Source organism: Protopterus annectens, chromosome 3.part1 (assembly GCF_019279795.1).
Source record: "Protopterus annectens isolate FY-2018-M chromosome 3.part1, PAN1.0, whole genome shotgun sequence".
Lineage (NCBI taxonomy): Eukaryota > Metazoa > Chordata > Ceratodontiformes > Protopteridae > Protopterus > Protopterus annectens.
The window spans coordinates 494240819-494258606 of NC_056732.1; the positions used below are offsets into that span (position 1 = coordinate 494240819).

Here is a 17788-nt window from a genome sequence, read left to right on the forward strand (position 1 = left end):
TTCTTATTCATAATAACTCACTAATGGGCTTTTTTTAAGATGATGCATACTAAACATATGAAACACATTAATATTAATGAGAAGCATGAGTTAAGTGTTGTTAGTCTAATGGAGAGTTTGAGAGGTAGTTTGCTCATCTTTTTCAATAAACTAGGAATATGTTATTCCATGGTAGAATGTTTTAGGGTTATATCATTATGTAATTTTTTTATTTATTTCAAAAGTTTTGTCCATAACTGAAGATTTCACATTGTTATACATAAAGTATACAACAGGTTCTGCACATAGATGTGGTTTCATTATAACTATGTTTTTTTCTCTGTTACATAAATGTCTGATTTTAAATGCATATCTAATAATATTAATGGTCTGAATAATCTAGTAAAAAGGGGAAGTCTTCTAAAAAACTTACAATTACATAAAGCTCGAATAGTATTTCTACAGGAAACACATTTACTTAATAAAGATGCAAATAAACTTTCATTAAAGAATTATTTGGTTTTAGCAGGTTCTGCCTATTGAGCTAAAAGAAGAGGTACCCTCATTTTATCGAAGACCTCACCAGTAATGCCTAAACTAAAAGATACCTATGTTGATAAATATGGTATGTTAAGCATTGTTATAATTGAGCGGAACAGAAAACTATATACATTGGTGAACTCTAATAGGATTCCAGGGGATGGACATAAGATACAAAAAATTACTTAGACACTGTAGCCTATTACATAGGTTCATAGATTAGTACTAGGCTAACTGCCCTTGCAAGCCATTTTAAGCGCAACCAATTATCCCTTGTGAGACTCAAATCCTGTACCTTGTGTTTGTAAGGCAAACACCTTAGCCATTAGGCCACCCTCCCAACCCATGGTTGGTGATGTTAATTGTATTTTATTAGACAAATATTCCACTACAAATAGAAAGCTGAGAATCACATCTTTAGCCAAACACTTAATGAATTTGTTAAATCTAATTAATTTAAAGGATATATATGAGCTAAGGAAAACAAACTCAGTTCAATTTACCCATATTCATACAGATATGGAACACAAATATTGATAACATATTTGCCTCAAATGGGGTCTATATTATGAGATTGAAAAGACCAGAGAGAGAATGTCTTAAACATCCAAAATGCTGTACCTCAAAGTCCCTCTTGTGGGAGGCTGTGCCCCCTACACCCCCGACTAATTATATATACCAACTCTGAGATTGCACTACAGTTAGGAAAGGCCACATTTTCCAATCTTCACTGCACTGTGATCTCACAAAAAACACATTGATGAATGGCATTTCTGATGTTAAAGCCATTTGCTTTTCAGCCTGTTTGATTTTGTGATAGCAACCCTTCAAAAACAATCTGCATCACTTATCAGGGAAACTTCAATAGTTTTATGTCCATTATCAGACCATAATGCTATAATCTTTCTTATTATTGTAGAAAATGACAATTTAACACATCACAGGAGGTTACCAGTGTACATTATTAAAATCCAAGGATTTTAAGGATTGGCATGTTAAAGAGATCAAACATTTCCTAGAAATAAATGTGAATGATGAAGTATCTAATATTGTCCTGTGGGATTCATTAAAGGCTTACTTAAATGGAGGAGTTACAAGCTAATGTATTAGTAAAACAAGAGAATGGGACAAAGAACTGAATACACTACAGAACAAAATAGACAAACTAAAGTTAAATTTAAAACCAAATGACATTATCAATCAGTCTGAACTTATAAACTTAAATACAAAATATGCTGAAATTCTAAATCATGAAGTTTCAATAAATCGGGAAAAACTTAAACTTCAGGTATTTTTAGTCAACCATTTAAGCTTGCATAAACTTGGTCTTAGATCAAATAAAATGAATAAACTAAATAATATCAAAGAAAACATAACATGTATAAATAATAAAAATAAAAACATATTAAAGGTATTCTTGAGGGCTTTAAAATATTTTATGAAAATATAAATTATAGTACAAATAACCTAGATAATAATGATAAAATTGAAACATTTCTAAGGGAAAATATAAATAATAAAATAACAAGTGAAAAAATGAAAAAGTGATAGATCATTCACTTTAAATTAAATAAAAGATCATATAAAAAGGTTAAAAAACAATAAGGCAATGGGCTGAGGTGGTATTATACCAGAACTATATAAAATATGACTGGATGATGCAGTTAAAATATTAGATAAGGTCTACAGAGAAATAAAAAACAACTGCTGAAGTCCCCATCATCATGGAAATATTCCCTTAGATCACCTATTTTACAACAAGATAAGGATCCTACAAAGTGCTCATCATACAGACCCATTTTGCTTTTAAATATGAACTATAAGATGTTCATGTCCATTTTAGCTAACATAATTCATTTACTTACTAACCTTATTAACAATGATCAAACTAATTTTATTTAAATAGACAAGTACAAGATAATATAATAAGAATGCATACATTAATAGACTATGCAAATAAAAATAAAAAAATAACTTTATATCATTAATGTTGATTTAGATGGCTTTTGGCTCAGTTAGTTGTTCATACCTGTTTAAAACACTTAAAGTGTATAATTTTCATTGGAGCTAATTGCATTAATTTCTAAGTTATACAGTAACTCTTATGCTTATGGTAAAATAATCAATTTTCTTTCTAATTCCTTTAAATTACAAAAATGCACAAAACAAATCTGTCCATTGTTACCTTTACTTTTTGCATTAGCTATAGAACCCTTTGCTAATAGTATTAGATCCAATAAGACCATTAATTTTATCACAATAAAAGAAGATTTTAAACTAAAGATTCAGCTCTTTGCTGATGATATTTTACTAACAATAGGAAAGATAGAGAATTGATTAGAACATATAATTATATGAGTCAGTCTAAAGAAATATTGAACTTAAGATTTAATCATACTAAAACAAATACAATATAAATTAATAAAACGTTTTTGAAAAATCATATAAAAATATACTAACTTCAATTGGAATAGCAATCAAATGAAATACCTTTGTATAATCATTATGTCTAATAGTAAAGAAATGATACAAACAAACTTTCAACACATTGTTGATAAAATTTTAAGTCTAGTCACAAATTGGAACAAATTCTTCTTTACCATGGAAGAACAATCAACGCTTATTAAGATGGTAATTCTCCTTAAAATAATATGTGTCTTACAATCCTTAGTACTATCTCCACCAATACAATTGATGAAGAAGATAAATAATATTCTACTCAAATTTTTGGCATCTTTATAAACCAAAAGTTTCCTTTGATTAGCACAGAAAAGGTTGTGATAATGGTGGAGTATGATTCCCCGGTATTCAATTGCATGCTACTTCAACCATTGTAAAAGTTATAGCATTGTGGATACATTCATCTTATATTTCAAAATGGAAACAAATACATTAATAAATGTTACTGGTAAATTATAAATATATCGCAACCAGTCATAAACAAATAGTCCCTAATAGTTTTATCTGGTTATTAAAAGATTTTTGCATAAATGGAACTACAACCTCTTCTCAAATTGCCTATTTAAATAACATCATTTTCTCTTTCCAAAATTTTACATAGTCTAACCATTGTATTAAAGTCTTAATATTTTCTGTTTTCAATTGCATATACAAATGACTGCTTAGAAACACATAACGTCAACAAAATGCTAGTACTGAAACAATAATGCAACTTAATTTATTGACATCAGTTCTTAAATGACAAACAGGACAGCTTGCTATAAATCCCAACACACGTTTATTTTGCAAGCGCTTTCGTGCAAGTCCGATGCCTGCACTTCTTCAGACAAAATACAATCTCAGAATCCAATACTTAAAGACAATTATAATAATATCATTAATTAATTGTAAAATTGATGGCAATTATTTAAAGGTATACATTACTATTTTACATAATATATAATAAACCATAATATAAATATTACTTAATATTAATATTAAACCTATTCAACCTTTACCTAAGAAACTAAATCACAACCACATTACACTAAAATCTAATCAATCATCACTATCTGTGTCAGAAAATATGTTTTGTAGATAAGATACACTATTTCAAATGTATACATTGGCAAGATAAATAAAATTCCATAAAAATGGACATATTAATAAACCCCAAATTTATACCAACAAGTAAATAAATAATAAACTTTTAAATACTGAATTTTAAATATTAGTATCTGATATCAAATACATAGTACACCTCACCTATCTAAAGCTTTGAATTTTAGGATACATTTAATGGAGCTATATTCATTGAGTCCTGGGTACATGTATGCATTGGTATTGATTTGCCATATGAGCTCTCTTTCTTCTAATATTAATTGCCAGGGGCCTCCTCTAATATCCTTACCAACACATTCTGCAATAACATACTTAAATTTATGCAATGGATATTCCAATATATGCCTAGCTAGGGCATTCGTAGTGGTTCCTTTATTAATATGGTATTGATTAGAGAAGACTCTAATATTAGGAAAAAGTTAGGCAATAGCCGACATGTAGTATTTAGGAGATGCCTTAATTTAAAAGCCTTACTAAAATGTAAAAAGAAGACTAATGGTATACAGGCCAACTGGGCTATAAACAAATGTGGGAGGTGCCAACAATGTCAGCACATTTTGACAGGTAGTAGGGTTACTATAAAAGAAAAATAATATCATATTTATGGTAAGCATAACTGTGACACAGCTGGTGTAGTGTATGTTGCATTTTGCCAGCTGTGTCCAAGTTATTATATTGGTAAAAGAGAGAGAGCTGTTAAGCAAAGAATATATGAACATCAGTTCATCCTTTAAGGACTTGGTTCAGCTCAATACATTTGGTCAGATAACTATGCTCCAATTGTAATTTTTAATATTTGGACAGTTTTTTTCTCATACTTGGATAATTGTTTATTAACAGTACCAGAATTGTCTCTAGTTCTACTCATTTCAAAATCAGACTGGTTCTCTATCCAGCTGGTGAACCAAACCCAATCACTGGTGAAACTGATGTTATATTCAGCATAATTTTTATTAAATACCTCAAGCTGCAGGTTGTGTTAATTTTATACCCAGGGATTCACTGGTACAAAAATTCTATTGGTATTCAAACCATTCAAATGCATATTGGAATGATGTTACAAAACAGCTAATTGTTAACTCATTTGTTGAAGCAACAAGGTAAGTTTGCCAAAAAACTTGTTGTAATCCTGTCATTTAAAAACCTTAAATCAAAAGTCATATGATTAAATTATTCCAACCAGTGATGCTGAACAATCAGCAAGCTATGGTTAATATCAATTAATTACACATCTATATATTTCCAAAATTATGCTTTATAGTGCTTTAATTTTAAAATACAATTAATAGAGCATGTTTCATTTAACCAGGGAAAACTAGTGGCATCGTTTTCCTGTGGTTCAAGATTTGTTGTTTATCTGGCCCAATGTAAATTATGTTCTGCATTTTAGGTGGGGAAAAAACAGTAGGAAATTAAGTGAACATATCTATGAACATCTTTATGAGATTTGAAAAAAGGAGAACACTAATGCTTTACATAACCGCATTGAGAAAAAAGGAGAGCAGTTTTGAGTTTTTTTGTGTTAAAACAGGTGGCGTGTGACCCTCATGGAAGAATCATTGAAGAATATGTTGAAAGTTGTGAACTTAAGTGGCAGTTAATGTTAGATGTCCTCAAGTCATGGGGCCAGTGCAATGAATACTTATTTGTTATTTAGTTTAAATCAAAGCAGTGAAATAAACCTTTGTTAATAATGACAACACTTAGAGAACACTATGTATTGACTTTTCATAATAGTGCATACAAAGTGATTCTACCAGAAAGGGTTCAAGGAATGCTCTTGCAAATATGTAACCCAATGATGGCTGTATGCCAAACAATGTTTATACAATTGCAAAATCTTTTGCTCAGACAGTAAATGTTTCATTAATTGATTCAACTCTAGTCTTTTGTAATTTGCCTTTTTATTAAATTCTTAATTTGATTGATGGTTGCTACACAGGATAAGAAACTTTCACAATGTACCTCATGATATCTGGTTTATATCGGAATATCGAAACGGAAAAATTTTGAATCCTGTTTCATCAAACTGGTTACATCCAACCAGCACAACATCAAAAGTCTGTCAATGACAGCTTCTAATGGGGACATAACACAATAAGGGTGTAGGCAGGGGGGCAAGCCCCCCTGCACCCCCCACACCCCCCGCTACTTAAATATACCAACTTCGAGATCGTGCTACAGTGTAGGAAATGGAAATCTTCCATTTCCGCACTGTAGTGCATTGAAATGGGATCTCCAGAGTGGAATATTTAAGTGGCAGGGGGTCTGGGAGGTGCAGGGGGTCTTGCCCCCTGCATGCAGAACTTTGTTTTTAACATTCACTCCACATATTAGTGATTTTCCATGTAAGCATTTCGATGTAATGTGATTCACCATTTTGCCATTTTGATGTTTCGATATACACCCATGATATCACAGATAGAAATACAAAAATAATAGGGTGTTCCTCATCAAGGAAACCAGTTTTAGGTTTGTAACTGCACTGGCAACCACCTTTAGTCTTGCCAGCCGGTTAATATTTTATTAGCGTCTCTGGCTAATTTTAATTAGTACCAGAAACATTTGATTCTGATGTTATTTATATGTTCTGTAATATATACTGTAAAGATGGAGTACATACCTCCATATTATAAACTGTTTGATGCAACTTGAATACCATATAGATCATTAGTGATTGGTTTATTTTTATTTGAGTTGATTGATAACTAGATGGGGTATACACCTCTACATTTTAAACTGTTTGACACAACATTAATACCATACAGATCATTAGTGATTGGTTTATTTTTATTTGAGTTGATTGATAACTTTTAGCACTCATGTTATCAAGTCTTTAACTTCCTTTAGCATTATATTTTGAACTGGTCATTTTAATCTTCTGCTCTGGGCATTAACAGATTTAGAAAACAGTGTGTCAAGTTAACCTGTCATTTCCATTAGTGTGTATGTATAAAAGTGATCCAGCCATGAAGTGCAACATGTAGCTGTCAAAATGCAAAATGAGGTACTTAACTTAAGTCTCTAATGGAACCTTTAATATCAGAAGGATTTCATTAGAAAATGTCTAAAATGTTCTGAAATTGTTTCATCTTAAACCAAGTTCATGAGACATGCCTGAAAAAATGTTTTTATTATGAAACATGCTTTTATTATGAAACCATAATAGCTAGATAGCAAATCTACACTAGACATCATGATATTTCAGTTGTAATGTCAGAACTGTTAAAGGTAATGATGATTTTACATTTACGTTTACTACAGATAGATTGTAATCTGTTGTGGTTAAAAAACAAAACAAATATGTCCTTACAATCTTATATAACAGATCCATCACTAGCAAAGTTGTTTTCCTGTAATATTTTATACTGCCCCACTGCACTTTTACAAAAAAAAAAAAAAAAAGATTAAATTATATGACTTTTAAATATTAGAAATCAAAGTTCAAGATCTTAAAAATGGAAAACACTGTCAGGTATTTGTGGCAAATATGATTGTCTTAACATTATATGTCAGATTGCACCATTCATTTGGCTAACTAAAAGTCTGTATTTAAAATACCCTTTATTTTCTAATACCCTTCTCAATGAGAGGGCTTTATTAAGCTATTAATTCAATTACATTCAATTTGAACCAGTTGTTATCATGCTAAAACATCAAACTACATCTAATAGTAATATGACTTGACAGCATTTTACTAAAGTAGCATTCAGAATACCATTCAGATAACGGATAATCTGTTTTAAGATAATATTGTCTTCTGATTTTTACAGGTTAAGAGATATGTGGTGATATATGGAATTCTTAGTGAAAAAAGTAAAACTTGATTTATGGTGTATTATTATTATCATATTTAATATGATTTATTGGTAATGACAAATTAATAAAATGGGTTGCAAGCAGAAAGTGAGAGCAGCCTATATTTTAGCAAGGCTTTTGGCAAAATCTCACACAAAAGCTAAAATAAGATGAACAATAAGACACACACATGGTGGATAATAAATGTAATACATAGTGAAGAAAATGAGTTAAAAATGATTAAAGACAAGGATTAAGTCTGGTTATCGTTATCTTCAATGCTAATGTAAATGACACAACAAGGAGGCTGCCAGAAAATTGTACCAATTCACAGATGGCAGTTTGAGGAAGTCTCTGTAGATTCAAATGTGATCTACACAGGATGATACAGGGACTTTCCCAAGTTAAAGGAATGGTCACATTTTTGGCAACCTAGATTCATGTAAAGCAATGTAGCTCCAAGCATCCATGTAGCAAAAACCAAGTAAAAACTATATAATCAGAGGCAAAATGCCAATGAAAGTATAAATGGAAAGGGGTTTTGTCATAATTTAGTAGGGCAATATAAAGATGGTTAGTTACTGAGAAAAAGCAGTTAGGCAATTAGGAGAATGTCACAGATAAAGCACAAACACATTTGTTGAGATTGCTTAGGATCATAGGATCATAGGAAGTTACCAGGATATTGGCCCTGAGGCCTTTACAAGCCTAGCTAAGAATTTAGCCCATGTTCCAACAAGTCATCACCCTATGCCACTGTCCAGAAGGGACAGAGGTGGAATCCCAGGGATGTATTTTCTGTTCTCCATCCAGTTTAGGCAAGTTGTTCACTTCTGTGAAGACATCCAACTCAAAGGCATTAGAAAATGGAGCTTGAACAAAGAAGCACAGTAAACATGCAGAATCTTCACAAGGAGGCACATGAGTAGTAACTAAAGGATCTAAAAACATACATCATGGAAGACATGAGGTGAACTATGACATGACAAAATATCTAAGCACCTCAAATGCATAAATAAGCTACAAAAAAGCATAGAATATTTCATAAGATCTGTGATTTAAGAAAATGGTAATATAATTTGAAGACAATGAGGGGACAGCTCAGAGAGGTTCTGGTGAAATATTCATTCCTACAAAGAGTTATGAATGCATGGAATTGCCTAACTGCTGAAATTGCAGAATTAAAAAGTACAGAAAGGATACAGCAATATATATTCAAACATAAAGCATTTCTAGTAGGATGTAAGAAATGTAGGAAATATGTAATTAAGGGAACTATAGTATATGCATTGTGGCAGAAAAAGAAGATGAGAAATGTCCTCATCAGCTCAGAAATTAAGTGCTTAACATGAATGCTAATGGGGTATATCAGTGCTTTGGTTAGTGACAAACTATTTTGAGAGATAATTCTTCTCTCTTAGGTAAGAAGTAGGCTTTAGTCAATACAGTCTCCAAAATAATAATACATGTGTCTAGTCTTGTTTTAGAATAGGTAAGGGTAACACTGGAATCACAATGGACCTAGCCTGTTGGTCTAATGACCATTTCAGCAAATTCAGCATTGAACATCCTCTTCCATTACAAATATCAGTGCTTAAATAATTCAGAACTTCAGCCTGTAATGCATCACTCTGTTATCTCAGAGTCTATGGCAGTTTGGAAAGTACTAACGAACTCATAAAACAAGACTATGGTCAGGGTGAACAGTCTGTGCCCACTATCATGTAATGCTCCTTATTTACTTCACAAATAGTGGATCTGAAGGCATTTAAGCAAACATTTGAATGACAGTGTTAGTGCTTTGTAATACACATAGCTTGATTAAGACTGAAGGATCATCATAAATTCTGCCACTATAAGATTTCCACCAGGGAAGTAAAGATATTGTCTTACTAGAGTTCAGCAATATCATAACCTCTTGTCTCCTGAACTATTACTTTGTTGTGCAGTCCCAGCCTCTTTCACAGTCCAGATCCTTTAACTCTGAAAAAACAATTCTACTAGAAGATCAGTAATACTGCTACAAGTATTATAGACCTCAATGAAATAGTTAAGTAACAATGCACACTCAAAAAATAAGGAAAACGTATTATATCCCAGTGATGCCAATCATCTTAGTGCAGTCTGTGTATTAGGCTTTTTTTAGAGGTAAAGTCACTGAGACACAAAGAGAGTGGGGAAAATAGAGATCTTTCCCAGGCTGGGTGTTACCCTGTCAGTAACTTATGCCCAGTAGAGATGGATCATGGTTAAATGGTGCCAAGGTCAGAGTAATGAACAAGGCCCCCCATCCCTAGGTGCAATTCCACTCTTCAATTACTTGGTTGTCTCTTCCCAGTTACTATAAACAATGTTCAAATCTGTCACTGTACATATGAATGATTATAGAGATTTACATTTCATTTAAAAACTTTTAACTTTTAGAGCACAAACACTGATGGCCATTTGTTAAACAAATCAAAAGTCTCACAATGACAGTACTTTACATGAGAAACATTAAACTTTTGTTCCCTTTAAATTACATTCATAGGAATGCACTGAAACTCACATTCATTAAAATGTATTGAAACTTTTATTGCAAAAGTATTAAAACTTTCATTGAAAATGCATTAAAACTGACATTTATTGAAAATGCATATGCCCAGTGGCAGATACAATAAGCCTTGGGTCCTAAGCTGTTTCGAAACCATGCTCCCCTCCTCCTACACACGTTTTTGAGACTATGCATAAATGCACTTGTTCTCTGACTCACCTTTCCTGTTTGTTTTAAATTATAGTTCTTATTTAATACAGCAACATTTGTTAGAGATAATTTTAAATTTGTCGCTATGAACATTTTTCCAGTAAGCAATAAAAAAATATGTCAACCGGTGACAAAAGTATCCACTCAGAATATTTCACCTACAAAAGGCCACCACTCAGACTGCTGTCATTATAATCCACCAATATCCATACTCAACAATTGCCACAACCACTACTGTGTACACATCACATCTGATTCTGATAAAAATGGCTTTGGTATGTGGCCACAGTAAAGCATTCCAATGCAAATGCAGAGACAGACTAATAAATAAAATATTCCAACTTAATTAACAAACATGCACAGTAGTTCTGCAAAGCCAAATTAAAGACTATTTAAAAATAACCAGATAAGAGCACAGAGGTACTTTCATCAATAAAAGAGACCCACTTCACCTCCACCACTAGTTTTAGCCACTTTGTTAAGTGCATATAGCCTTTATTGTTATGAAGAAATTATTTATTTTTATTAATATTTTGTTAACTGTGTTAGCCTCACAAGGCTAGTGGTCACTTTTTAGGGGAGACCCAAGTTGGTATTTATATTAGTAGAGCCAGGGCACCAGAGAACTTCCCTACTCTTTGTAGATGCTAGATGGTGCTAGATGGCACCCATGGCAACAAGGAAGAGGCCTAAGGGAAGCAGCAGCATGGAGGAGGAGGGAAAAGCTACTGAGAGTTTAGAAGTGGAAAGTGAGAATTTGGAAAAAAAATGTTTTTGATATGAAGCTTCAGAATGTAAGCAAAGATTCCTGAGTGGTGGATGTTACAAATGAGCAGCATTTTGTTGTCTCAATGGAGAAGGAAGTGAATGGGTCTGTTAAAGTGGTGCAGATAACAGAACTGGCATCAGGAGGGCCTGCAAATGATGTTATCTTAAAAATAATAGAGCGGGATAATCCAGGTGACATTTCTGCTGTTTCGTGGGATGAGACGGCAGATATTTTTTTTCAGAAGTGCTGAGGATAGGAATGTAGAAAAGGAACCAGGTGATGTAGCAACAGAGAATGCAGCAGTTGAAATGTATGCAGCAGTGACAGAATGTAAGTAATAGAGGAAAGAGTAACAAACTGAGAAGGTGCCTGGTTTTGTAGCAGCAGATAATGCAGTGACTAAAATATATGCACCAATGACAGCAGGCTAAAATGAAAAGCAGCAATAAAATGTAAGTAAAAATGTTTTTATAAAGAAGAGAAGACCAGCTGTGAGAATAAGAACAAAAATGACTCAGTAGTAGAAATATATTATGTATGGGATAATTTGGGAACTGTTCTTTGTTTTAAAGCTTAAGAAATTTAGTCTTTTATACATATTGGGCCAAAGACTTTTTGTGACTTATCATTTGAAACCAAGGGACTGAAGATGAAATTTCTGGAACTGTGTAAGAAAAAGGACATTTATCTGTGGGGCAATTATTTTCTGGCAGTAACTTAAATGAAAACAATTTTTGAAAGTTTAGAACTGATGAACTAGAAGACAACGTTAAAAATGCATTCAGGATTTGTGAGAACCTGTTGATAATACTGCGAAAGTTAGAGATGAGAGAAACTTATAGAATGGGTGGCGGAAGCTGGAAGTTGTTTTGAAAAGTGAAAAAAAAAAGGGTGAAACGCTTGCAAAGTGTTATTTTTTGTGGCTGGTCATAAGGAGACATTAAGATATGCTGGCCATCCTATATCATGTTTCTTTTGTGGGGACTTTTCTCATTTATTCAATGACTGTGATAATGTACAATGTAACCAGCAAAAAAGTGTGTGTCTGAATGCATGTTGTTTTAAAAAGGGATGTTTTTGGATGGATTATCAAGAGCAAACAGTGAATACTGAAAAAGAGGGGGAAAGAGAAGAAAGTGTACATAAGGAAGGACAACAAGAGTCTGTGGATGAAAGTGAACTAGGTGAAGAAACATTTGAGGAAAAAATATTGAGGGGAAAATGGGATAGAGAGTGCACATAGAAAGAGAAGCCAGGAGAAGTTATTGACACCAATTATTATTTTGAAGTTCTAGCCAGTGAGAAATTTGATTCACAGGATCATGGATTATTTGTACATAAACCCAGGAAAAATATTCAGTTGGAGGAGAGTAAAAATAAGAAAATGGAAATTAAAAAAAATATTTCCCTAAACTCAAAATGAAAAAGTAACAATTTTAGAGTACTTTCAGTAAATGTGAACACTATTACAACACTGAAAGAAGGACAGAGATACTGGAATTGTGTTTTAAATGTGATATGGATGTTATTCTGTTAGAGGAGATAAGATTATTGACAAGTGAAGAAAGACTGCAAACAGAAAAATTGTGGGGTGTAAATATAACATGGAACTTAAGAAGTGGATGTTGTTCTGGAGTGACTGTATTGTATAAAAAAAGTGAAAATACCTAGCTGTAGCATTTGTAAGAATGGGATGGTTAACTGCTGTGGATGTGAGATGGAGAGAACACGCTTACAAAATTATATCATTATATGCCTATATATATCTTTCAAGAATAGAGAGAATTCTCTTTCATCTGATATTAGACTGTGTGGTGGTTAACATGAAAATTATAATTGCAGGGGACTTTAATTGTGATTTAAGAGGAAAATGTAAAAAGAAATGAAAATATGCAAAAGAAAATACAGAAAGTGATAAAACATAGTAAATTAGGTGAGTGGAACAGAAAAGTCAATGGACTTATAGAAGACGGAACTTAGATCAGAAATTATTTTGCATTATCAGAAGGCTTGGGTGCAAAAGATGGTGATACAGTTGTGATACATTTAGACAATTTAGCAATATGGGTAGAGGTAATGGAAGAATGGGAGTATATTAAAATAGTAAAGGGAATATAAAGAATAGATGAGAAATTATGGAATGAAATTGGAGAATTGCAGTTTTGGAAGGATCATATAACCACAAATGACTTCTATAAAATTGGTCTGAATGGTGGATTGCATTTGAAAAGACCTATAAAAGTTTTTTTTTTGAATGGCAGAATGATGCAAGAAAGGAAGACAAAGTGAAGTATGTGGAAATATATAAAAATGAGAATTTAGGCAATAATACAAGAAAGCATTATGACATGAAGAAAAGAAACACATAAAAGGACTCAAGAAAAATTAATGCATTACTGTTTTGGCAGACATTCTTTACCAATTTAAAGGGAGGAGGTTTCTGCTTATTTAGGTAAAATAGTACAGGAGGCCATTGGAATAATGAGGGAATTCAAAAATGTAAAAGGAGATTTAAAAAGAACATAAGAAAAATTAAGCGTACTGCAGTACAGCATGTAGACAATATGCATATGAGTAAAAAGGAGGAAATAAGAGAGGCTGGAAAGTTTTTAAAAAAATCCAGAATTATTTAAGGAAGAATTTGAAAAATAAATTGTTTATTATGTGTAAATTGGATTAAGTATCTAGGAAAGTTAATCTTGATTCGGTATCAGGCACAGATAGTATAGGGCATGGAATGTACCATAAATTAACTGATAGGCAAAGACATTATTTTGTAAATCTACTAAAAGAATGGATGAAGGAAGGGTTTGTTTAGGAAAAGTTATGAAGTGGGATGTTGAAATTTATATGGAAGATACGAATGAAATAAAAAAACTAGACATCCATCACACTAAACACAAATTCTATTTTTTATGAAAATAATACAAAAATGTATATATATATATATATATATATATATATATATATATATTAAGAATTGTGAGATTGGTGCAATAGTTAAAGTGTTTGCCTCACAAACTCAGGGTACTGGCTTTGACTCTTGCTAAAGGGAAAACAGCTAGACTTACAAGGGCAGCTAGCCTAGTATGTACCTATGTCAAGAATTGTTATTGGTTGTGACAGAAATTGTGGATGATATTATAAGTAAAAGGGAGGATGTGAAACTTATGGTAGGTGATATTAGCGAGGTATTTGATACAGTAGAAAATTATGCTTTGTGGGATGTTATGGAGAAGTACACAACAGGTAACAGAATTAGGGGAGTGTGTATGTCAGCATAGCAAAATAATTGAGTGTGTTAGTGAATGGGTGGCTGAGTAAAGAAATATGCATGAAGTGTGGTATAAGATAATGTTGTCCCATAAGTGAAATATTAATGTAATAATATAATAAAGGGGTCAAGGAAGACCAGGCATTTACATTATAGTCAGGTCCACAAACCATATAATGAATGCCATGACTGTCTATATCTTCATTATCGGTGATGGGGTTTTTTTGTAGCTGAAATAACATGTATTTCACAATATGAATTTATCTTCTAAGCAAATGTGCAATGTAGTAAAGCTGTATTCCTGAAATTTGATATCCACTTATCTCATGGTCTGCATATTTTCAATAAGCTGTGTCTAGTACATCAGCATTTTAGTATAAGTTGTTTCTTCATGACAGTTGATAAATATGACATTTCTCTCCACAGGCACATGTTTGCATAATGCCATATTGCCCACTTCTACTACAAATATAACTATTCCTAAGTTTTTAATTTTTGCAAGGGCTTACTATTCATTATGCTTTCTTCCAGAGGAACATTTGAGTCTACGGTTCAGATTTTTTAAATGCTGTGTAAAAAGAGGCAGAAAATGATAATACAGATGAAGGTAACCTTTTCTAAAATATTTTCAAAATATCATCATATGCAATAGGCTTGAGGTGAATGACACAAAGTAGTCTGACTGTGTTCATATATAAAGATAAAAATGTATTAGTTTTCCAAACTTTTTGCAGAATAGTTCTGTTGTTACCACTTAATCTTAAAAATACCAGTTTAGTTTTACTTTTAAATACAAGCCCTTGTGCCATAATTGTGAGAATTATCATATTTTTCATTCTAGATAAATCAATTGTCCATGTTCTGTAAAGGCCAGTACCATACACATGTAATGCACGAAGCATTGTGATTACTATCCAAAATCAGTGAAAAGGCAGGCTTATTAAGTACCTTTCTAATGACAGAAAGGTACTTAATAAGCTATAAGCTTTTATTTAAAAAATACCACAGTTAAGCTCTAGTTTTGCTCTTGAGCCGTAACAGCAGTGGGAACTGAAAGAGCTTTGAAATGCATTCAGACATTTCATTCATCTAAATAAATAAAATAATAAAAAAGGCAGATAAAAAAGTCTAATGCCACTCAAATGTCCAGAATTGTGCAATATGTCCAGATTTCTACCTCATGTTTTTGGTCCATTCCTCAGATTTGCTTTTTTCTTGCAAATCTTTGAGAACTGAACTCATTAAATATTAACAGGCATTGAATTTCAGAATCCACATCCTTCAGAAATGCATGCTATTACACAACCTGTTATTCTAGCAACTTTCTAAGTTTATAAAAGCAATATTTAAAATCTGTTCCTGATTTTGAGCCTTTGTGCCCTATCATTTCTGTCTTTATCTAGAATTCTTGTGCAAACAGGTAAAGTCTGACTTAAGTCTGTGAATATGTTTGAAAAGCTTCTTCTTCCTGACGACAGAGAATGGAAAATGATAATGATGTCATCCATGAAGAATACCAGATAGACAAATATTGATTACGTACCAGCAAGACCCAATTCTTTAAGCATTTGAAAACCACCAGGCTGCATTACTTCTCCAGCAAACTGGTCAGGCTCCTTCATGTCCTTCTCAACCACCATGACCTTTCTTCCATCTCTTGCCATAACAGCTGCAAATGCTGCACCAAGAACACCAGCGCCCACAACAATAATATCTGCTTCATCATTGCTGGTAACATTTGAAAAGGTGTCAGTTGAGATGCTTTCTGGAGAACCAGCTTCTTTTCTGTGTGTTGTCTGTAAACACATAAAATAAACAGTGAAATACTGAAGCATTCTGCTATGAAATGCATGTAATCTTTTTTGGTTGTTTAAATCCCAGCCTTTAAATATTGATCACAAAGCACACACACAAAGGCACCAACAAGCATGCATAGTCTAATAAATAAGTTTATAAAATACACTTTTACAGATTACTATTAAATATTGTTTTATAAGCAACACTTCAACTGGCAAGATGAATTCATATACATTATTGATAAAACTTTGAATCACATTTTCTGTTGTCATCTTCATGCATTTTATATTTTCCTTATAACTTTAATATTAGTATTTACATCATGCTTTATAATTTTAAGTATCCTCCAACCCACCCATATTGCACATCTTCTTACCCACTATTTTGTAGGTACTGATCCCCAACATGCCATTTATTTTTATGCACTTCACTTCCTTCCTCTTTTAAAGGTTCCTACTTCCATTTCTTTAATTTCTTTTACAATGCAATTTATCCTATAAAGCTGGCTTAGTCCTTGAATTCCATTTTTTCATTGTGTTTTTTGGCTGCCAAGAACATTAAACTTAGTAAACCCTTACAATGTTTTTTTTATTTTCAAAAAAAAAAAGTTTATTCTTGCACCTTTATAGGTCAACACGTCTGTGTGTGCAATCCTCATGCATGGCACTATAACAATTCTCCTGGCAGCAATCCAGTTTAACTAGTAAATAACATTGTGTTATATCAGTTTCACAGCCAGTGCAAGCCCAGAACTAAGAGTTACAATTCTACATGTCAACTCAACCGTTGACATGATTTAATACATATATTACCAGTTCCACTTCCCCATGTGCTTCCACGCCTCTTTTAGCATTATTACTTAGGATAGTTCCCCTTGTGTTGACTCCTCTAGGTCCTGCACCTTCTGCCATAAATTCCACTTAGCCTTCACCATTTTCCCTATAGTAAGATTTAATATTCAAAGTTCCTTTCATTTTTAACACCTGCATTAAATTCTTCACTACTCATTGAGTAATGCAATGAGAAGTTGTACTCTGCCTAATCCCTTTAGGTCTTAACCTAGAATCATTAAGTTTCTGTTGAAGATATCATTCCTATTTGATAGTTTAAACAAAAGCTGTCTAAGGTAGACCCACAGTAAAACTGTAATTTAGTGAAAGTTAATGAACACAAAATAAAAAAAGATAAGCACTTTCATTCATTTCTTATGAACTTCATCAGATAATCTTATACATGTTTGCCCTGTTTAAATACACTCAACAAACAATGCCATTGGTCAATCCACACACACACACACACACACACACACACACACACACACACACAC

At 32.6% G+C, this 17788-nt stretch overlaps 1 protein-coding gene across 1 annotated transcript in view; it reads right to left on the reverse strand.

Moving 5' to 3' along the window:
* LOC122797686 (squalene monooxygenase-like) overlaps nucleotides 1–17372 on the reverse strand; it is a 252684-nt gene extending 235312 nt beyond the window's left edge. Inside the window, exons 1-2 of the mRNA XM_044066223.1 lie at nucleotides 17274–17372; nucleotides 16208–16460 (exon numbers count right to left, since the gene is read on the reverse strand). Coding sequence (XP_043922158.1) covers nucleotides 16208–16460; nucleotides 17274–17372 — 352 coding nt within the window. The remainder of the gene's footprint in view (nucleotides 1–16207; nucleotides 16461–17273) is intronic.
* Nucleotides 17373–17788: the final 416 nt, after the last annotated feature.